This window comes from Desmodus rotundus, chromosome 9 (genome assembly GCF_022682495.2).
Source record: "Desmodus rotundus isolate HL8 chromosome 9, HLdesRot8A.1, whole genome shotgun sequence".
NCBI lineage: Eukaryota > Metazoa > Chordata > Mammalia > Chiroptera > Phyllostomidae > Desmodus > Desmodus rotundus.
The window spans coordinates 78,501,015-78,524,559 of record NC_071395.1 but is presented as its reverse complement, the minus strand read 5'-3'; the positions used below and the strand labels follow the sequence as shown (position 1 = coordinate 78,524,559).

At 37.7% G+C, this 23,545-nt stretch overlaps 1 protein-coding gene and 1 pseudogene across 4 annotated transcripts in view; one reads left to right on the top strand and one right to left on the bottom strand.

Moving 5' to 3' along the window:
- SSH2 (slingshot protein phosphatase 2) overlaps positions 1-23,545 on the bottom strand; it is a 233,294-nt gene that overhangs the window by 101,613 nt on the left and 108,136 nt on the right. Inside the window, exon 1 of one of the 4 annotated variants that reach the window (XM_024565154.3) lies at positions 1,261-1,583. The exons of the other annotated variants lie outside the window; for them this stretch is intronic. Within the exon in view, the coding sequence (XP_024420922.2) occupies positions 1,261-1,388 (128 nt within the window). The 5' untranslated portion in view covers positions 1,389-1,583. Of the gene's footprint in view, positions 1-1,260; positions 1,584-23,545 lie in introns of those variants that run through there. 4 annotated transcript variants of the gene reach the window in all.
- LOC112308867 (pleckstrin homology domain-containing family A member 1-like) lies at positions 14,876-16,177 on the top strand (annotated as a pseudogene).

Genomic DNA, 23,545 nt, shown 5'->3' with positions numbered 1-23,545 from the left:
GTTTCAGTACTCAGTAGAAAAACCACTGTTTTTGCAGGGGGTGGGGTGGCTATTATTTTAGAAGCCCCACCATGAATCTACACAAAGGGAAAAAGCTGAAACTCAAATGAGTTTAATTTGATTTGGCAGGAGTGCAAACCATTAATTAAAATAAAAATTAGATGTACGATTATCTATAAATCACTTTACATGCCACTGTTGGGACCTTTAATAAGAGATCATGGAAAGTTTCTGGTGTTGGACATTCAATGAAAAAGTTCTTCACGGGTGATCTGGAAGGAAGATAGAAGCCTTGCTTAAGTGCCAGGAGTCAGTAAAAACCTCAGTAGGTGACTCTCCTGAAGCCAGTCTGGAGTGAGTGCTAATACACTAAGACCAAACTGCTGCTATCTGAAGTAGCCCTAAAACACTCCACTGGTTTAAGGATGCAACTTCAATAGATGGGAGTTCCTTTACTTTGCGCTTTATAACTGTGAGGTGAGATTAACCACAAGCTTCAGCACACAGTTCTCAGAAATGGATAAACCACAGATGTAAAGGAAGAACAACTCTAGAGACCTCAAAAACAGTGACAAAGGTGCGCCTGAATCTTGCACTTTAGTGAATGAAGGTATGCAGGCATGCAGGCTTGGATGGTGAGCACACACTACTCTACTACAGGGGGAGACAAAAAGAAAAACAGTCAACTATTGAAATCCAGTTTTTGAAATAATTCCAGACTACGACCAGTGAGAACGAAGAATAAACTGCCTTTCTTTGTGTGAATGGGTTGTAACAGAAACCTATGCTCAGACATAAACTTACTTGAAACAAAAACAAAAACAAACACCGGAGCAGGATCGCCAGCAGGACCCGCAAGGGAGTCCTAACGTTTCCGGATGGGGGTTCAGAAGCTACAGACCGCCCTTCGCCCTCCAGTCTCCGGAGTGCCACACACTCGGCTGTCACTCGGTCACCAGAGACAACTTCCCTGGGACGACCTCACTTTCAGATTCCCTCAAAGTTTACCAGAAATTCTCGCAGAGGATTCTTCTGTCCACCCCCAACCCCATCTCCGGACACTTTGTGCCTCCAAGAACTACCCCACACCTCCACCCCACTATCCCCCCCACCCCCAGACACCCCGAGACCTACAAGAACGCAGGGTGCAATTTCACCCTCGCTAGCTTGCTTGCTCCCCAGGATGCTGGGGAAAGCGACCGCTGAAACACAAACTTTCCGAGCGTTTGCAGAGGGCGGGAGGGCGCGCGGTGCACTCACAGCTGGTTGATGGCGTTTTGCGAGATGACCGCGTTGGCGGAGAAGTAGGGAATCATGTCGGGGGCACCAAGGCTGCAGGTGCAGGCGGGAAGCACCTTCCTTTCACGGGTCAACGTGCTCAGGGTCATGGGTCTGGCTCGAGATCCTCAGGTCCGCATCCTGGCCCCACCCAGCGCAGACTTGAGGCACTAGCGTTGGGGTCCGCCGGGTCAGAGGCGAGGGCAAAGTGGCCTGCCGGCGGCCAGACTGGGCCCGCCCGGTCGCACAGAGCCCTGGGGCTCGGCTGTGGAGTCCCGGAGGCAGGACACAGTCAAGCAGTCCACCCCAACCCGCGTCCGGGGCGGAGCCCCGCAGCGGGGTGGGCCGAGCGGGCGAAGAGGGTCGGCCCTGCCGGCGCCCCGCCCCGGAGCTCGTGGCACCCACCGGATCTTTATGCGTGCCTGCGGCCGTGGGGTACTGGGGTCACCATCAAGATGCCGCAGCTTGGGCGAGGTGGTGAAGGGAGCCGGGGGGTGGGCAGGAAAAGCTGGCATTTCTTGGCAATGTTTCAACAGAAAGGTCCTGCCTCTTAACAGGCTCTATACATTGAACCTCAGACAAATCCCATTTTTCAAATGACTTTAAAACTTTAAAAGGCTCTACAGTCACACGTGCAACAAACATTTATCAACGGCTTCCTATGAGCTAAAGGCTGGGGAAATTCAGAGATTAGGTGGATTTTTTAAAAAAGCAAAACAATTAAAATTATGATGGAAAAAAACTGTCAACATAGTTTGGATAACATTTGCTAACCCTTGTAAATAAATTTATACAGGGCTTTCCTAACCATCCTCCAAACCAAGGATTCACAGCCTTAGCTACACACATGAATCACCTGTGGAGATTTAAGAACTCCCAATATCCAGCTGCACCAGAGACCAATCAAATCGTAATCTCTTGAGTGAAATCTAGACATTAGTATTTTTCAAAGCTCCTCAGGCGATTCCAATGTGCATACTTGAAAACTACATTGCGCCAAATGATCTGGAGAGGAAGACGGGCTAGAGATGGTATCCTTACATTACAGATGTAAAAATTCAGGGTCTAGTCAGACGACCTCATTTGATGTCACTTAGGAACTACAGTTTCATGACTTCTGATCTAGGGCCTTTCCCACCAAACCCTATTGCATGATGGTTGCATGAATTTAAGCCATTATCATGTCCCTAACAACTTACTCAGCAGTGTCTTTGACCTCACTAGGAACCAGCTCTCTATAAAATGAGGATCTCTTCTCTCTCTCCCATGTTATGTAGTGGCTTACAAAAGGGACTGGCCCTGTGGAGCTACTCAATAAAAGTTACCTCCCTTATTTCTTGCCCTTTATCAGAACAAAAATATTCAGTTACCAGTATGTTTGGCTTTTCTGAATACTTAACTAAAATATATACTATTAAAGTTGCCTTCGAAATTCCAGAGCCAAAAGTTAATAATAATTTTAAAAAACTATTTCACTATCTAATTATAAGAGAGAGGAGACTAAGAGAAAAGTCACTGTAAGACTCAACATATGCTAGAATCAAGAAATAAGACTCTTTTAATATAAATCTTCAGATCTCTTTTCCTGTTGGGAAGTTTGGCAATTTTCAAAATACTAGTAATGAAATAATCTAAACTATAAATTAAATGTCTCAAGCCAGAATTATTCTCTTGTTAGTTGATCCTTCCATAAAACAGAGTTGTGGCCAAGGCACTGAGGGACTTGAAATATGGCAAACTCATAATGGAAATAGTTAAGTTTCCTACATATCTGGTGATCTGTAGAAAGGAACCAATTGGGAAGTTAAGAGTTAATGAAAGGTCTGGATGTTGGAGTCCATTGCATCATCATCTTTATCCATCTCTAGGAAGGAAAATGTTTGAAAGATTTGTTCAGGCTGTGTCAGCAGGCACCCAAATGCAGTGTAAGAAAAAAAAATCTGCTGATACACCCCAAAATAAATTGCTTTAAATATCTGGCAAACTTGCCAGTTTAAAACTTCTTCCAGGCTTTAATTTATTACAACCTCCTGCAGTGATTAAAAAAAAAAAGGCAGCAGGCTGTTCAGAACAGCACTGTTAGGGTGAGTCCAGTTCCTTTCATGACACAGCAGATATCAGATTTTATTGAAGTCAATAATAAATGATGCTGTTTAGGAAAGATGATGGCATGGTAATCATCTGTATCTGTTTGAAAAAGAAGTCAGCAGGAAATGTATCTTACTCAATTCACACTTAATATCTCTCACATTTAAAAACCGCCAGAGATAAAAATTTCATAAATGTGTATACTTGTCTTTTATAAATAGGTTCCTAGAGTGACACCCCAGAAGTGCATAGTCCTTTGTTTTCCCTCAAAAGACCTCTGTCAGTGCATGTGCAGCTAAGGAGACTAATTTAACATCCCCATCCAGGCTTTTTCAAAAGCTTTTCAAAGTTAAATTTCCACTTTGAACTGTAATATATGAAATTGGGAAAGTGCTGGAACATGCCTCTTGGTTTTTTTCAGAAAAGAATTAAATCATCTCTGCAAACTGAGATAACTTTAAGGAAATAGTTCTTTCTACTGCCTGTTTTAAAAAGTTGAACAAATTCCTTTTCTTTTCACAGTCTGCAAAGTGTCAAAATGTCAATCAATTTAGTTTCAGCTCAATTTAATCCTTTACTCTCCACTGTCAGGAAACAAGGCTCTAGGGAGCAATTCTCTGTACCCAAGCATCTAGGACTTCAAAAATGATTCCAAATTAGATTGAGCAGCAGGAAATAAACTAAGCTAGTTTTGTACTCCACATTAGGTGCTTACTCTAAAAAAAAAAAAGACCAAAAAAAAAAACCTGCACAAAGGTCCCTGAAGAAAAATTGCTGCCTTTCTTTACACTGTTGCTTGAGTTAGATTTGAAATGAGTTTTGTCATGTCATTTGCTGACCATTTCAAGGCTCAGAAATATGAATGTTCTAAAGTGTTAATTGGGCTCTTGACAGCATTAGCTATGACAACATTAAATTTTTGTAGAATTACATGTTAAAACATTAAAAAAAAATTAAATAGATGTCCCTTATGTCCAAAAGGTAATTCCATTCATATGTTTCACATGTCCCTCCATAAGGTATAAAACTGTGTAAAACCTAACTGTATTCCAGGACACACACAAAGGTGCACTAAGATGTGAGTGAAGGATGTGGACATGGTTTTGCTGCAGTAACAAAATTTCAACATGGGTGGATCACTTGAATGGCAGCTAATGAACTAAAAAGTGAGTGTTAGTTTATAGTGCCAAAAATAGTGGGCTAGAAACCCAGGGGAACTAAGTCCTAGTTCTAACAACCACTTAATAAACTAAGATTTTGGCCAAGTCACTTAACTTTATCCGCAAAATGGGATAATAAACCCTAAAGAAAAGTCTCCAAATTTGTTATCGGACGAGTTGGGAACCTTAGGAAAGGCGTGTCATCCAATTTGGAGATCCTGAAAAGTGCATTTCATGCACTTCAGATAAACAGTCATATAGTTCAAAGCCGTAGAGCACAGCAGTTAAAAACCTAGCCTTGAAATTGATAGGCTGGGTTTGAATCTTGGTGCCACCATTAGCTGTGAATTTGAATAGTTACTTAATCTGTGGCTCAGTATTAGTACCTAATTTATGAAGTGATTGTAAGGATTAATTAAGATAATACGTAAAGTACTTAAAAGAGTGCCTGGCATGAAAATCTACTCTTTGGACTTAATGGCTCTGTAAGCTTAAGAGAGCTAAGAGTAAGGTTGGGAAGATTGCCCTTCAGGAATAAAATCAGAGTCTCTGGTGAGGAATCTTAGATTACAGTGCATGAGACTGTAATAAATTTTATTTTTGCTTTTCTAACTCCTCTATGTATCTTTCTTTTGACTTTCTCTGAGGTAAAAACTCTTAATAGGGAAAAGACCTATGTGCTTTTCTTCAGGTCATTAAGAAAGGAGAGGGAGAGAAGGTGGAAATTAGGGAAGAAGGGCAGCTAGAGAAGAGTTGAGGGGTGGGGAGGCAGACTCTGCATTTTCCTTGCATATGCAACCTTAGAATAAAACCCACTGTGTATTTTAGTTTATTCACTGAGGAAATGAAGATGCTGACTAGAAGTAATCCTCTGTACTCTTTTCATCAATCTGATAAATAGCTAAAGCAGGCAACATTAAACTGGCAATGGGTCTGATATCAGAAGTTCTAGATTCTAGTTATTTTGTCTATGTGTAAAATTTAATCTATCCCAGCCCTACTTTCTTTATTTTTAAATTTTTAAATTGGGAAGGAGGGAAAGAGGAAGGGAGGGAGGAGGAAGGGAGTGAAGGAGAGAGAGTAGGAGGGAGAGAGGGAGAAAAAGAGAGAGAAACAAGGATTTGTTGTTCTACTTATTTCTGCATCATTCATTGGTTGATTCTTACGTGTGTCCTGACAAGGGATGGAACTCACAACTGTGGTATATCAGGGTGATGCTCTAACCAAGTGAGCTATCTGGTCACATCAGTTTCTTTCATCTTAAGTGGGGATGATAATGTTTACCTCACAGTTTTATTAAGACACATACACAAAAGTGCTTTATGAATAAGACAGCACTAAATTTCATTATTATTATGATCCATAAATTGGCCAATTAGCTTCCAATAACAGAATACTAGCTGTATTTGTCTGTATTTGGGGTGAGAAACTGATGAATGAATGAAAATTAGAATACAGATAAACCTCTCCTATGTACCATTATTTCATCCAGGGAGTCTTTACTATTATCGTTTGCCAGGCAGTTAATGACATTAACTCAGTCCTACCATCTGTAGTAATGTGAGATCTGCAGCATTCACTGGATTTCTGTACATTTTAAGTTTTGACAAAATAACATTAACTTATGTAACTTTATTTTTAAAATACCTGCTTACATGAAAAAATTATAGCAATCAGAAGATCTATTTGTATTTTTGTTTTTTCTAAGGTTGTAATCTAGAGAAATAAATAGTAAATTAATCCCAGAGTGTCAAAAGGGAGAAAACTAACACTTTAAAGAGTTACAAAACAAAGAGCCTGTTACCTAGAGTAGCAAAACATTCTGTCTCCTGTTAGTCTGTAAAAGGCTAGGATAAACCCTCAAGATAATACCCCTAATTTTGAAACTTGTTGTCCAGAGAGCACCAAGAGGTATCTCACTACCCTTAGTCACAGGCATTCTTCATACAGTAAACCAAACCCTGTGAACAAAGGCTCTTAGAAGCAATCATGTTTTGCAATCACCATGTGGCTAATAGTTTTATTTAAAAGAATACCTGACAATAGTTTTAAACACTGGATGGAACAATGTCACTGAGCCCTTCTACTCCTTTCCATGGAACTTTCCACCATGAGAGCAATAGGGAATACTAAAAAGATCTGCATATCAACTCCATGAGAGGCAATCTCTAAGGCATTCTCCATCCCCCATGGTCTTAACCACCATATGCTCCAGTAGGAAGAGATGCTGAAATGCTGCTTTCTTCAGGTTACAAAAGCCCCACACTCCATTGTTTAGTAAAAATAATAGGCATTTATAGATCACTTTTCACATCCAACACACCTTACAAAACATTTAACCATTTAATCCCCACTCTCTTTAAACATTTTATTTTTTAAGAGCTAGTTTTAAAAAATAGTAAAAGTAACACATGCTGAATGATTAAAATAATTTTTTTCAGTATTCATAAAGGTAAAATAAAAGTCACTCTTCTCATCCCTATTATCATACTCACAGGGATGACTGCTAATATTTCCAAAATAATTTCCTTGCATATGCAAACATTAATATAATAGCTGCCTTTTAAGAAATACACATGCCCTGGCTGGTGTGGCTCAGTGGACTGAGTGCTGGCCTGAAAACCACAGAAATACACATGCACACAAGCATAGACCTGTATTACACATAGTATTATGCCTCTTGCTTTTCCATTCACTTATCACTATATCTTGGACATTTTCCCATTTTTATATAGTTTACCTTATTCTTTTAAAGGAGTGTATGGTATTCTATTTTACAATTATATATAAATTTATTTAAACAGTCCTCTACTGATGGACATTTGTTTCCAGTCTTTACTATTATATACAACATCACCAGAACATGCTTTCACATAATCTTTGTACATACATGTAAATACATTTGTTGTATGGATACCTACAGGTGTAATTGGCATTTAAAAATTTCAAATATCTTAAGATTGGTAGATATTATAAAATTGCCCTTCTAAAAGATTTAGTTTTTAATTTTCACATGTGATCCATTAAATTATCTCAGGACCCAAGATCCTCTTTCTACAACCCATCTTTCACATACTGTATTTTGCCATGTATGATGCACTCCTATGTATAATGTGCTCCCACATTTTTGGCCCAAACCTTCAGGAAAAAATCTTTAATTTTAATTTTTCAATTTATATTTAGATACTTGTTTTTTGTATTATAAAGGGATTTTAGCACTTATCTTAAACATATTATGGTACAAGAAATTTTATTTAACAAATAATTACAAAACACAAGAACAGATACAAGGTATTTCAGATACTACCCACGTATAATGTGCATCCTTATTTTCCCCCCTCAAAAGTTTGGGCAAAAAGTGTGCATTATAAATGGCAAAATACAGTACTTCATTAAAAACTAAATATATATATATTTTAAAATTTTAATTTATTTTAGAGAGAGGAAGGGGGAGAAAGAGAAACAACAACTTATTATGTATTCACTCGTTGATTCTTGTATGTGCCCTGACCAAGGATCAAACCCGCAATCTTGGTGTATTGGGGCCATGCTGTAACCAACTGCGATACCCAGCCAGAGTCATTTGTTTTTTAAGAGAGAGAAAAAAACATGGATTGGTTGTTCCACTTTATTTATGTGTTTATTGGTTGATTCTTGCATCCTGACCAGGGATCAAACCTGTAGCCTCGGCATATTGAGATGACTCTCTAACCAATTGAGGTACCTGGCCAGGGCAAAACTAAATATATATATTTTAAAAGTAAAATATGCCTACAGAGAGAAACTAGAAAAATATAGTAAATTATAAAGAAAAATATTATGAAGAACTATATTATGGATTATTGATTTCCAGGAATTATTTAGACTATAACTAATAAGCATACTACTTAAACTACTTTGAAGATTACATAATTTTTAATTCAGAATATATTTTAAGATCCTGTTTGATGCTAATGCTGTAGACCATTTACAGGTGAATGAGCCAAATGTGACCTTCAATGTCCTGGAATGGGGTGAAACAGAGGTAGAAAAATGGAATGAGAATTTGGGAGTAACAAATTATGGAGGCTAGAGGAGCTGAGAAGTTCTTGAAAATAAAAATTGTGACATTTGTTGATCTGACATTCATTGTGTATCAGATCCTCTACTAAGAGTATACTTGCAGTATCTCACTTAATTCTCACAAACAACACTATGATTATATTAGGTTAGAGGTTAAATAATTAGACTAAGGTTAAACAGCACTATTTCAAACCCAGCCAGTTATTGTGGCTCTAGAACCTGTTTTCTTAACCAGTATTCAATACTGTCCCCATGATGATGGAGGTTCACTACAGAACAGGTTAAGTCTGAAAAAGGTCAGTTGCCAACAGGAAGAACTCCTGGTGACCTTAAATGCCTACATTACTGCACCTGGTGGCTTCTCCTCTACTTGATCCTAGCTATGCCTAGCAGGTCCTGACAATAATAGGGACCTAACCCAGTACTAAATATAGCAGTAAGATGATCTTTTGGCTGTTGTATACCATCCTCTTGCTACCAGATCCCTTAGAACTCTGCATTTCAAACTCATATTCATTACACGACATTTTTTCAAAGCACTTATATCTATAGATTTTTTTTTTCCTAGTTTTTTTTTTTACATAGCATCTTACATAAAGGAGGCATTTAATATACTTATGGAAAATGATGGCATCACCATCTGATTTGATGTTTGGAATAAACATATTAGCTGGGCAGGTATTCCTCGTTACAGTTAAGGAAGAAGTCAAACTGCACTAATATCTAGGTGATAAGAAGGCTAGACTCCAGGCTCAGATGTGTCCAACTCATTCTACATATTGTTGACAGATTAACTAAATTCAGTTGGACTAATCTTAACTACCTGTATGCTAGGCACTTTGTTAGATGCTAAAGTGAATATGATTTATATACATTATAAGTCCCTACTCAAAACCCCCAAATAGTTTCTTATGCCATTTAAGATCAAGTCCAAACTCTTCCTTCTAGCCTTCAGATCCTCTATAATTTAAATCCTACCATAATCCAGTCATTATTGCATAGGGAACTACTTTTTACCCACTTTCCCAAAACAAATCTTTTGCTATATTTGGGTGGTTTTTATTTTGTCCTCTTATATCTAAGTTTCATTCTCCTCTCTGTTCACATTTTTCCCTCTCTGAGACTACTTTTATCCAGCCTTTAGGGTTGTCCATGTAAAATATTTTTCAAGGCCTAGTTAAATTCTCAGCTCTTTCAATAATTACAAACTCTATAGTATTTTCACATCCATAGTGACTTGATTCTCAATACAATCCTGTGTACAGGTAAGCAGAGCTGGCTGGGCTTCACTTTATTTATTGAGTTATTTATTTGCAGGGTGGGGAGGGGCTTCATTCTGTAAATGAGAAAACTGAGGCTCAGAAATTAAAGGACCTGCTCAAGTTTACAAAGTAAGTGTCAGAGACAGGATTTGGTCTTAGGTCTTCTGATTAAGTCTGGTGATCAATTCCTGGTTCATATATAATATGCTATGACACATTTCTAACTCCTTTAGAATTTATAACCTATATTGTTATTCAAGGTCTTATTCTCCATTTTATGCCACAAAACTTATCTCTCTGCTGGTGCAAATCAGACACAGTGACCTCACAGAGCCTAGCACATTGCTCAGCAAGTCATAGGCATTAAGTATACTTTGGTCGGTTGGGTGATCCTTTATATCACACCCCACTGTATTTTTCTTAGGGCTCCAGATAAATATTCCTGAAGGAATCAATACGTTAATTAATGATGGAGGTTCTCTCTTCCTGTGAGCTCATTCCATACCTGGTATTGGAAGAAGCCCCTAAGACCCCTTTTCACTACCTCATCTTTCTCCAGCTGCCTCTTGCTCTTTGGATAGATATCTCCTTCATACAGAGAATCCAGTAGAGGGCCTGGAACACAACCCAATAGGTAAGGGCTTTATTTTTATTTTCAAGCCTGCCTTAGACTTTCAGGAGCCAACAGTTCAAATCGCAGCAAGACTGATTGAGCTCTTTCACAAGCAATTTAGTACTATGAGTTTGTTTAGACTGGTCAAGTTTCCAGGCCCTGGCTGAGTAGCATCATTATCTCTCCAAGTTTTCACGTATCAGCTTCCCTGGCCATATTTCACTTTCCATGTCTTTCTTCTCTGAAATCAGGTGAACATGAAAAATTACATAATTATACAATTATATACTTTTCAACAACCATGTAAAATAACTTCAAGGAATTTAAGTTTAATGGTGAAGTTTTTTCTCTCTCTCTGGGTTAGGCAAAAGCAAGAAGTATGCAAAAGTTATACTTTTCAATCCTTAGTAGAAAAGGGGCACTTTGTGTCATTCTTTAGCCAGTACATCAAACTATCTGAGAAAAGATAGGGTGTATTCAGATTCTATTCAGTCCACCTCAGCTGGAAGGCTACCAGGGACAAAGGATCTTAAGTGAAGTGAAAAGCACTTTGCCAGGAGAAAAGAAAACTAAGTAGCAAATCTTTCTTTTAATTTTTAATTGTGAAATATTTCAAACATACAGCAAAGAACAGAGAGGATAACAAATAGCCAGATATTCAATAATGCACTATCACATTCTAACACTTTACTCTTAAGAATTTAAGAAATAAAACATTACAGTTGAATCCCCCTTTGAACTTCTTTATGAGCCCCTTCTCCTATCTCTGTACATGTAATTAAATCACTCTTCTGAATTTGGCGTTCATCTTTCCACCCATGTTTTTATATTATACATATAGTATGTTTTTATTTAATGTTAAATTTATTCAGAAAATTATAGCTTGTAAAGCACTGAACTTTTTATTTCTTAAGGTTTCCATATAAAATATATGTAAAAGATTAAATAAAACATTGTTCCTGCTTATAAACTTCTAGCCAAGGGATGGATAGATGAGTAGATATCTGATAAAGCCAATGTAGTATAGCGAAATATTAACTGTGACTCCAACAGGGATGTGTATTTGAGTGTTTTACTGTACAATTCTTTCAACTTATCTGTTTATCTCTTTTATAATAAGATGTTAAAAAAAACAAAGCACAAACTAGTTCATATTTTGCCTAACGATCGAAAAACGGAATGATATCAACTAGTTTCATACACTTAAGGACCTAGTATACTTATAGAAAACAACAATTAGGCTTGATAGTCTAATTGCTGTTTAAGCTCTGAGTGTTTTGTGGTGTCTAACAATTAAAAAGAGAAAAGACCAGTTCCTCTAGGATTTATCTTTACATAGTCCCTTCTTGTAAAGCAGTTCTTTCCACTTTGACTTTTCCATCCTTTTCTGGAGAATTCAGAAAATGGTTTATAATCCTCCTTCCTCATCATGGTGTAAGCCCAAAGCCAGAAAACCGTTTATAGTTGATAAGCATTGCTAATAAAATGAGAATATTAAATAACTAGAAGAGAAATGCTTTTAAAAGTTTTAAAAAGATTTTTATACTTTCTCTCACAAACCTCTCAATTCCCTTATATCAGGAGAATGCTCTGCTACAAGCTGACATGAGAACTAAAAAGACACTCACTGTTGATAAAATACCAGTGGCACGTAACACTATGGAATAGTACTTTCCCTACAATTTTCAGATGTATATATTATTTATGCCTCACAATAAGCATGATAGTGTTTTTAAGAGCAAATCGAGTCTCAAAGAATACATGTATTTAAATTAAAAAATGTTTTCAATTATGGTGGACACATAACAGCATGCAAGTTTCAGGTGTACAACACAGCGATCAGACATTCGCATAACCTACAAAGTGATCACCCCAGCAAGTCCGGCACCCACCTGACACCATACATATTATAATATTGATTATATTCCCTATCCTCACTTTACATCCCCATGACTGTTTTCTATATCTGGCAAGTGGTACATCTAAATTCCTTCCCCCCTTTCACCCATTCTCCAAACACCCCTCTCACCTGGCAACCGTCAGTTTGTTCTCTGCATCTCTGAGTTTATTTCTGTTTTGTTTGTTCACTTATTTTGTTTTTCAGATTCCACATACAAGTGAAATTATGTAGTATATCACCTCACACCTGTCAGAATGTCTATACTAAATAAATCAAGAAACAACAAGTGTTGGTGAAGATGTAGAGAAAGGGAAACACTCATGCACGGTTGGTGGGATTATAAATTGGTGCAGCCACTATGGAAAACAGTATGGAGGTTCTAAAAAAATTAAAAAATGGAACTATCATATGACCCAGTGATTCCACTTCTGGGTATTTATCCAAAGAAATCCAAAACTCACTCAAAAAGACATATGCACCTCTTATGTTCTTTGCAGCATTATTTACAATGTCCATGATATGGAAAGAATCTATGTCCATCAGTAGATGAGTGGATATGTACATATGTACAATGGAGTATTACACATCCATAAGAAAGAATGAAATCTTGCCATTTAAAACATCAGAAATGGACCTAGAAGGTATTATGCTAAGTGAAGTAAGAAAGAGAAGGAATGTACTTTTTTTAAAGGTCATGCAACCAGTATAAACACAGGCTTCCTAACTCCAATACCAATGCTCTTTCCACATTACTAAGAACAATGGACTAGAAGTCGTCTTGTTTTAGTGACATTTTATAATGACTCCATGTTCTCCAAAAGGTTGAAAATTTCCCCCTACTAGGTAAAAGAGAGGCAAGGATGGTTACCTGGAAGAAGTTAACTTTTAAGAAATGGACAGGGGGAGAATTGCTGGTGAAATCAACTGGGAATCTATGGGCAGAGAGTATAAGGAGAACCAGCAAAGAATGATGATAAGAAAGCCAAAGGAAGTAACAACTGCACAGAGGAATGACCAGGGATGTCATTTAATATGGGGACCAAAAAGTATTCATTGGCAATCTAAACAAGCACAGCAGTTTGAGTGGTACAGGGAGCAAAAGTCAGATTTCATGGGTTGAGTCAATCAAGAAGGCAGTAAACACAGACTGTCCTTTCAAACATCAAAATAAAGTTGTAGTTTGAGGTTAAAAACAAGGTTATGGATTGGTATTTTAAAATTATATTTTAATTTCTTTTAGTCTGCTAAAGACCTAGCCATGTTTAAAAGATGAGGGAAACAAGCCAGTAGAGAGGTAAAAATATATATTTAACCCAATGACAAAGGAGAACACTGTCACAATAATGGATCTTGATCTGCAAGCATTTTGAAGTTAAAGGGTACAATACTTAAAGAGTCTAAACTCCAAGAAATAGGAATATTTTCACCAAAGGTATATATAGATGCCAATAAGACTATAGAATTCATAACCCTCTGAAATGTGTTCACACACTAGAACCTAAAAGATCCATATCAAATTGGCTCATCAGCCATATTCCAGAAATTTCTAGAGTGACAAAGAAATGTAATTATGTGTGTGTTTTAAGGATAATTTAATTTCCCATTCTTGACATACGAAGAGATGGGCTCATTTTCTGTCCCCGCCCCCGCTCTTTTTTTTGTCTTAAGAGCACATGCGAGACCAGAGATAAGTATGTTAAAATAATGGCTAACTCTCTCCCATTGCCACCCTGCTACATAATCCTCACTCTCTCAATTCCAGGCCAGTTCCCAAACTCCCACAGACATCACTACCCACGTGCTACAGGGCATTTAGAGTTCAATACACCCTCCCAAAACTATAGTACCAGGGGGAGGGGGAAGAATCCAGTTAATGAGCTTTACATGATAGAGTTTGGAACTCTAAAAACTGAGCTCCTGCATAGTTACTTTATCACAGTTAAGGAACTTAGAATTTCGTATGTGACTCCTGGTGAACAGGTTATTTTTTAAAAAACAACAATCATTTCCTCTTTTCAACAAATCCTCCAACTAGAAATGGTAACAAACATGAACTTCCTACTGGCATATTTTTTACATGTAATTATTTGCAATCTTCTCAAATATGCCCTTTTTTAAATCTTCTACATGGCCTATATTTTCCTGTTCCAGAGGATATCAATTATAAATATTTTATGTGCAGCAGTAATGTATTTGTCAGAGTATATATGTGTAATGTATATATGTTATAGATCACCCTTTAAGTAGAAAGCCCAAAATTGGAGAAGGCACGTTTGGGCCATATGCAGGCTGTCGTGGCTGCTGCTCTGGCAGCTGGGCACCTGTGGAAGCCATGGCCACGAGAGGCAGTGTGGCTGTTCTAGGCTGAAGACTACGATGAAGTTGTGTGTGAGGAGTGTGGCCCCGCCTGGCAGCGTCGGGCTCTAGGAGCATTGCACCTACTGAGGTGAGCTGGGAGGCTGCCATGAGTCCCATGGTACTGGCAGGAGCTGTGTAATGTTCAAACTCAGAAATGCCTTACGTGGATCATTAGAATCGTATTTGTGGTTTTCTAGACATTGAAGAAAATTAAAATAAATTTCTTTGAAGGTATTTCACACTGGATACCATTGAACATAGTTTTGCATGGTACATGGATAACTGAACCTTCCTTCTGGATCGTCACCTGTTGGAGCCATTAAACTTACCTACATCTCAAAGGTTAGCAATGCAACTAAGCTAAGGCCAAAGGCTGGATTCTGTTTTGTTATGAACACAGGGATGAACAAGTATTTCCTACAAACTAATGATCAGCAAGACATAATAGAATGGGTAAATGTCTTGAACAAAACTATAAAAATTACAGTACCAAAGCAGTCAGACTCACAGCCTCGTTCTCTTAAGATGAGTTGCCACAGTGGCAGTGGGAAGAAGCAAGCGTCTTACAGAACTGACGCTGTAGGTAGTGTACCCATCATTATTCCATCTCAGGAAGAAGTAGACTGTGGTGAAAGTATTGACAGAAATAATTTGAACTGCACCCTGGCTGATGTGGCTCAGTGGATTGAGCACCGGACTGCAAATCAAAGGGTCATCTGATGGATTCCCAGTCAGGGCACATGCCTGGGTTGCGGGCCAAGTCACCAGTAGGGGGTGCACAAGAGGCAACCACACATTAATGTTTCTCTTCCTTTCTTCCTTCCTCCCTTCCTCTCTCTCTAAAAGTAAATAAAATCTTAAAAAAAATTAACTTGAACCAGTTAGAAAGCCATCTTCCTTACTTTACTCCTAAACCACCTTCAGAAACCACCTTCAGAAACCACCTTCAGATACTGCAGTTATCAAAGCTTGCTATTTTGTAAAATAAGGAGCATTGATGAAAAATTGGAGAAGATATTTTCGATTGGATAAAAGCATAATAGACTACTTCAGATGAACTGGAAAAGGAACCTCTCTATGAAATACCACTTAAAGAGGATTGTAAGCAAAGTTACATAATGATTTGGGACAACTTGTACCACTGTCTGGAACTTTCTCTGTGCAGGCTGATAGCCCTGAAGAGATGCACAACTGGATTAAAGCAGTCATTTGTAGCACAGTGGGGAACCTGGCTGATCAGCATCCTCTGATCATTCCAATTGTCCAGAATCCAAATACACTTTCCACCCTGCCAGTGCAGCAGCAGCTACCTCACATTCCACAGACTCTCATGGCAACTCTTTGGTCTCAAGCTTCACCATGGATAAGCAAAGATTTTATGACTCTCTTGCCAAGGTCAAACCAGGGAACTTCAAGGTCCAGACGGTTTCTCCAAGAGAACCAGCTTCCAAAGTGACTGAACAAGCTAGCTAAAGCCCTGAAGTAAAAAATGACCCTCAGGAAAAAGATTGCGACCCAGTGGATTTGGATGAGGCAAGTCTTCCAGTCAGTAATGTGCAGGAGGCAAGCACATGGAGCCTGACCTGCCTCATCAGCCCCTCAGTTTCCTTTCATGAGGTCTCTAGCCAAAGATGATAAAAGGTGAAATGGTTTTTAATGTATTTATTATACTGTCTCATAGATGTACTCTTTATAAACTGGTAAACATGGGACCTAGAGAGTGGCCAAACTAAGTGTAACCTCTTTTTAAAAGACAGAAAGAAACCCTATGAACAATTTGAAGTTTTGTGTGTTCTCATTTGGGTGGTGAAAAATGTGTGTGTGATATTTTCTTTCTAGTGAGTTTGGCAATTTTAAATGTTTAACATTGTAAAACATTAAAAATGCTTACTATTTTGGTTGTTTTAAAAATGCTACTATGACTTTCTATTAGGTGGTTGATATTTACACATTCTTACCAGTTAATATTATTGAATGAAATTACCAGACTAAGATATCTAAACTCATGATGCCTGTGATGCTGTAAACTTTATAGTAAATGTGGACTATTTTGACACGTTAACCATTTTTGATGCCGTGGATCTCAAGGAGAGTGGTAAGTTTTGCATAGAGGATATTATTGAACTCTTGGGGAGGGTTGTGAGCTGTATTGAGGTGGAGAAAAGGGGAAAATCAGATATAGTTAAACAACTGTATCTTAGACATCTGTTTGAAAAAGCATAAATAGGACTTACAGTAGTCATTGCTTTATTCAGTGAAAATTATTTGGTATAAAGTTTCTGGGAGATATGATTTCCTTATTTAAGTTTTGAACATAGTTCTTACATCTATATTTGGATCAGTGAAAGACCCCTAGTTGATATGTAAATATATTTTTCTTAGTCATGCTATTTATTGTGGCTCTACTTTTTGTCACTAACACCCTATATTCAAATGCCTGTGTTTTTTTCATCTTGTTAATGTGCTCAAAAGTCCTACATGTTGATTGTAGGACTACATGGCGGACCAAGTGAGGCAGTGGCTGGTGTGGGAGACAGTGGCTGGTGTGGGAGGCGGTGGCTGGTGGCCAAGGTGGTGGCTGGCCAGTCTGACATTTGTGTGCAGATAAATCCCAAGGAACTGGGGAGTGAGGAAGACTGCTCAAACCAGCTTGGAGAAATAAAGCCTCAAAACCTCTAACTGTAAAAACTGGTGGGGGTTGAGGCAGTGGGAGAAACTCCCAACCTCACAGGAAAGTTCGTTGGAGAGACCCACAGGAATGTACACAAACCCACCCACCCAGGAATCAGCACCAGAAAGACCCAATTTGCTTGTGGGTAGCAGGGGAAGTGACTGATAGCCAGTCCAGAGCTGAGCAAGTGGCATTGTTCCTTCTTGGACCCCTCCCCCACATACAGTACCACAACTTGGCAACGTGGGTTGCCTTGCCCTGACAAATACCTAAGGCTCTGACCCTTACTATGCAACAGGTGCACTGAGACAAAAAAAAATATGACCCAAATGAAAGAACTGATCAAAGCTCCATAAATAGAACTAAGTGATAAAGAGATAGCCAACTTATCAGATGCAGAGTTCAAAACACTAGTAATCAGGATGCTCACAGAAATGGTTGAATATGGTCACAAAATAGAGGAAAAAGCGAAGGCTATGAAAAGTGAAATAAAGGAAAATGTACAGGGAATCAACAGTGATGGGAAGGAAACCAGGACTCAAATCAACAGTTTGGAGCAGAAGGAAGAAATAAACATTCAACCAGAACAGAATGAAGAAACACGAATTCAAAAAAATGAGGAGAGGCTTAGGAACTTCTGGGACAACTTTAAACATTCCAAAATCTGAATCATAGGGTTTCCAGAAGGAGAAGGAGAGCAAGAAATTGAAAACTTATTCAAAAAAGTAATGAAGAACTTCTGCAATCTGGCAAAGGAAATAGACTTCCAGGAAGTCCAGGAATCTCAGAGTTCCAAAGAAGTTGGGACCACGGAAGCACACACCAAGGCACATCATAATTATATTAGCCAAGATTAAAGACAAGGAGAGAGTCTTGAAAGCAGCAAGAGAAAAGGAGACAGTTACCTACAAAGGAGTTTCCATAAGACTGTCAGCTGATTTCTCAAAAGAAACCTTACAGGCAACAAGGGGCTGGAAAGAAGTATTCAAAGTGATGAAAAGCAAGAACCTACAACCTAGATTACTCTATCCAGCAAAGCTATCATTTAGAATGGAAGGGCAGATAAAGTGCTTCTCAGATAAGGTAACTTAAAGTAGTTCATCATCACCAAGCCCTTATTATATGAAATGTTAAAGGGACTTATCTAAAAAAGAAGATGATCAAAAATATGAATAGCAGCCCTGGCTGGTATGGCTCAGTGGATTGAATGCTGGCCTGTGAATGAAAGGGTCACTGGTTTGATTCCCAGTCTAGGGCACATGCCTGGGTTGCGGGCTAGGCCCCAAGTGGTGGGCACGTGAGAGGCAACCACACACTGATGTTTTTCCCCCTCTTTCTCTTTCCCTTCCTCTCTCTAAAAATAAATAAATAAAATCTTAAAAAATATGAATAGTAAAATAACAAACTCACAACTATCAACAGGTAAACCTAAAAAAACAAAAACAAACTCAGCAAACAACTAGACCAGGAACAGAATCACAGAAATGGAGATCACATGGAAGGTTATCAGTGGGGAGGGGGAGGGGGAGAATGGGGGAAAAGGTACAGGGAATAAGAAGCACAAATGGCAGGTACAAAATGGACAGGGGGTGGCTAAGAATAGTATGGGAAATGGAGAAGTCAAATTACTTACATGTATGATCCATGGACATGAACTAAGGGGGGTTGGACGCTGGTAGGAAGGGGGGTGCAGGGCAGAGGGGAATGAAGGTGAAAAAAAATGAGACAACTGTAATAGCATAATCAATATATTAAAAAAAATAAATGAAAAAAGTAAAATCTCAAAAAATACAAAAATATTTATTTGGTTTTATATGGACATAAAATTATGATCCTAGTTTGAGAATTCAGTTTATACTGATAAAAATGAGTAACAGTAAAAATATTAATAATAATTTCTGCTCGTTGAGTGTCTATTACTATGTGATAGGCTTAACCTTTATATCTCAAATCCTTATGAAAAACTGTAAAACAATGTTTCTAATACAGAATTGAGGAAATAGGCTCAAAGAAGCTAAATATCTTTTCCCAAAGCCCCAAAATGGATGAAAAGCATGGTTCTTTATTCGTTCCTTTTACAAAAAGTTACTGAGTACCTTTGTGCAAGAATTCAAGGATATAATTGTGAACAAGATAGAAATTGTCCCTACCCTCACTCAGTTGTAACTGGCAAGAACAGACAACAAATAATGTGTAACAGTAGTAGTGTTGGACATGCTGTGAAAAAGAAGTAAAGTGTTCTGTTAGAACATGAGGTGAGAATTTTTCACAGAAAAGTAGGCATTGTAAGCAAAGGTGGTTCATAACCAATGTGTTTTAAACAGTTTCTAAATTTCCTAACCTTTTGTTGGGTGTTTCAGCTGAACAGCTGTTTTAGGGCTGGGCTAGGTCATTGATAACAGGTCCTTTCTTCTCTCTCCAAATGGCTGCTTAGCTGGTGGAAATTCCCAGTGAATACTTGCCACCAGAACAGCCTGCCAGTTATGTTATAATGTTCTTTCTGCCTCAGGATGGTGGAATAATAGTGGGTCAGAGAAGCAAGTATATGAGTCTTTGCTTAATAAATATGCATTGAATGGGTTAAATAAGATGATCAGGACCTTTAAACAGGGTTTTCTAAATGGCACTCAATGGCTGTGACTACGTAATTATCCAGGTTGAAGTAGACTTGACCTACTGACCCAGAGATGGGAAGCTCCTATTTCTAATTTAATACTAGATTTGTACTAAATAAGAATTTTATTGGTATCTAAAGTTTGCTAATTTCTCTTCTTATTTTTCCTCAGTAAATGATCTTAATGCTTATATGATGTAAAGGGTGTCAGTCATTGTACAGAGTTAGAGAAATCGGGCTGTGAGTCTGTGAAATAAAATGAGAAAGAATTTAGACAAATGCTAATGAAAGTACCATCACTTTACATCTTGCCGTAATATTTGATGCTCTATATCTGTCAAAACTTTCCTATGAACTATTTTATTAGCTTTTTAAACAATTCTATAGGATAGATGGGCAGATGTCCTCATTTTATAGATTAGGAAACTAAGGCTTAGCATAGTAAGAGGTGAGACAAAACTAAAATCAGGTCTTGCTCTTAGTTCATTGCTCTCTGCCTCTATTACACTGCTGGTTGTCCACACTTCCCTTGATGACCCCTTTATATATAGAAAAAGAAAATCAACACTAACTAGTCAGGAAAGTTAAAACATAACTGATTTTTTAAAAATATATATAATCTCTATTATATTTCTTTTCATTACCATCTAGTCCCCTTATACATCCCTCCCCCCACACTGTTGTCCATGTCCATGAGTCCTTTTCCTTTTTTGCTCAATCCCTCCACCCCCTAACCTTCTCCACCACAACTAGCTGTCATCTGCTGTCCGTCTATGAGTCTCTCCCCATTTTCCTTGTTAGTTCAGTGTGTTCATTAGATTCCACCTATGAGTGAAACCATATGGCATTTGTTTTTCTCTGACTGGCTTATTTCACAACAGTATGGATGGCAACAGGTCCATCCATACTGTTGCAAAGGGTTAAGATTCTCTTCTTTTTTATGGCTGAGTAGAATTCCATTGTGTAAATGTCCCATAGTTGTTTTACCCTCTCATCTGTTGATGGACACTTGGGCTGCTTCCATATCTTGGGGATTGTAAATTATGCTGCAGTGAACATAGGGATACATGTTATTTTGAATTAGTGTTTTGTGTTCCTTCGGATATATTCCCAGAAGTGGGATTAGTGGGTCAAAAGGCAGGTCCATTTTTAATTTTTTAAGGTATCTCCATACTACTTTCCACAGTGGCTGCACCAGTCTGCATTCCTACCACCAGTGCCAAAGGGTTCCCCTTTCTCCACATCCTCACCAGCACTTGTTGTTTGTTGATTTATTGATCATTCTGACAGGTGTGAGATGGTATCTCACAGTGGTTGTTATTTGCATTTCTCTGGTGATTAGTCATATTGAGCATCTTTTCATATGTCTGTTGGCCATCTGTATGTCCTCTTTGGAGAAGTGTCTATTCAGGTCCTTTCCCCATTTTTAAATTGGGTTTGTTTCTTTCTTTGGTGTTGAATTTTGTAAGTACTTTATAAATTTTGGGTATTAACCTCTTATCAGATGTATCAGCAAATGTGTTCCCCATTCTGTGCACTGTCTTTTAATTTTGTTGATAATTTCCTTTGCTGTGCAAAACCTTTTTAGTTTGATGAAGTCCCATTTGTTTATTTTTTGTTTCCCTTGCCTGGGGAAATGTATCCAATAAAATAGTGCTACATGCAATGTCCGAGATTTTGCTGCCTATGTTTTCTTCTAGGATTTTTATGGTTTCAGGTCTAACATTTAAGTCTTTAATCTACCTTGAATTTGTTCTTTTGTGTAGTGTAAGAAGGTGGTCTAGTTTCATTTTTCTGCATGTATCTAATTTTCCTGACACCATTTATTGAATAAATTATCTTTAGCCCATTGAATATGCTTGCTTCTTCTGTCAAATATTAATTGACTATAAAGGTGTGGGTTTATTTCTAGGCTCTCTATTCTGTTCCATTGATCTATGTGTCTGTTTCTATGTGAGTACCAGGCTGTTTTGATTACTATGGCCTTCTGGTATAGTGTATTAGATAGTGTGATTCCTCCAGCTTTGTTCTTCTTTCTCAAGATCACTGTTGATATGCAGGGCCTTTTGTGGTTCCCTATAAATTTTTTAAATATTTGTTCTAGTTCTGTGAAATATGTCATTGGAATTTTGATAGGAATTGCATTGACTCTATAGATTGCTTTGGGTAGTATGAACATTTTAATGTTAATTTGTCCTATCCATGAACATGGTATGTGCTTCCACTTATTTGTATCTTCTTTCATATTTGTAATTTCCTTCTTCAGTGTTTTAAAATTTTTTGAGTACAGGTCTTTTACATTCTTGGTTAGGCTTATTCCTAAGTATTTTATTCTTTCTGAAGCAATTGTGAATGGGATTGTTTTCTTAATTTCCATTTGTTAGTTTGTTATTGACATATAAAAATGCAACTGATTTCTGAATATTAATTTTGTATCCTGTTACTTTGCTGAATTCATTTATCAGTTGTAATAGTTTCTTGGTGGAATCTTTGGGGTTCCCTATGTACAGTATCATGTCATCTGCAAATAAAGACATTTTTACTTCTTTCTTTTCAATTTGGATGCCTTTTATTTCTTCTTGTCTGATTGCTGTGGCTAGGACTTCCAGTAATATGTTGAATAAGTGAGGTAAGAACAGATATTCCTGTCTTGTTCCAGATCTTAAGGGAAATGCTTGTAGTTTTTGCCCATTGAGTATGATGCTGGCAGTAGTTTTGTCATATGTGGCCTTTATTATGTTTAGGTATGTTCCCTGTATTCTCACTTTGTTGAGAGTTTTTATCATACAGGGGTGCTCGACTTTATCAAAAGCTTTTTCTGCATCTATTGATATAATCGTGTGGTTTTCATCCTTCCTTGTTTCTGTGGTAAATCATATTTATTGATTTGCAAATATTATACCATCCTTGAGTACCCAGAATAAATCCTACTTGATCATGGTGTATGATCTTTTTGATGCATTGCTGTATTCGGTTTGCTAATATTTTGTTCAGGATTTTAGCAACTTTGTTCATCAGTGATAATTGGCCTACAGTTTTCTTTCTTTGTAGTATATCTGGTTTTGTTATTAGGATAATGCTGGTCTTGTAAAATGAGTTTGGGAGCCTTCCCTCCTCTTGAATTTTATGAAATAGTCTGAGAAGGGAAGGTACTAATTCATCTCAAAATGTTTGGTAAAATTCACCTATGAAGCCATCTGGTGTAGGGCTTTTGCTTGTTAGAGGAGTTTTTTAAAAATTTTTATTACTGTTTCAATTTCATTAGGTGTAATCTGTCTATTAGGATTCTCTGATTCTTCTTGATTTATTTTTGGAAGATTGTATGTTTCCAGAAATTTATCTATTTTGTCCAGGTTGTCCAGTTTGTTGGCATATAACAGTTCACAATGTTTTCCTACAATCCTTTGTATTTCTTTGGTGTCAGTTGTTATTTCTGCTCTTTTAATTCTGATTTTATTTATTTGGGTCCTTTTTCTTTTTTTTCTTGATGAGTTTGTCAATCTTTTTTATCTTTTCAAAGAACCAGTCTTGGATTCATT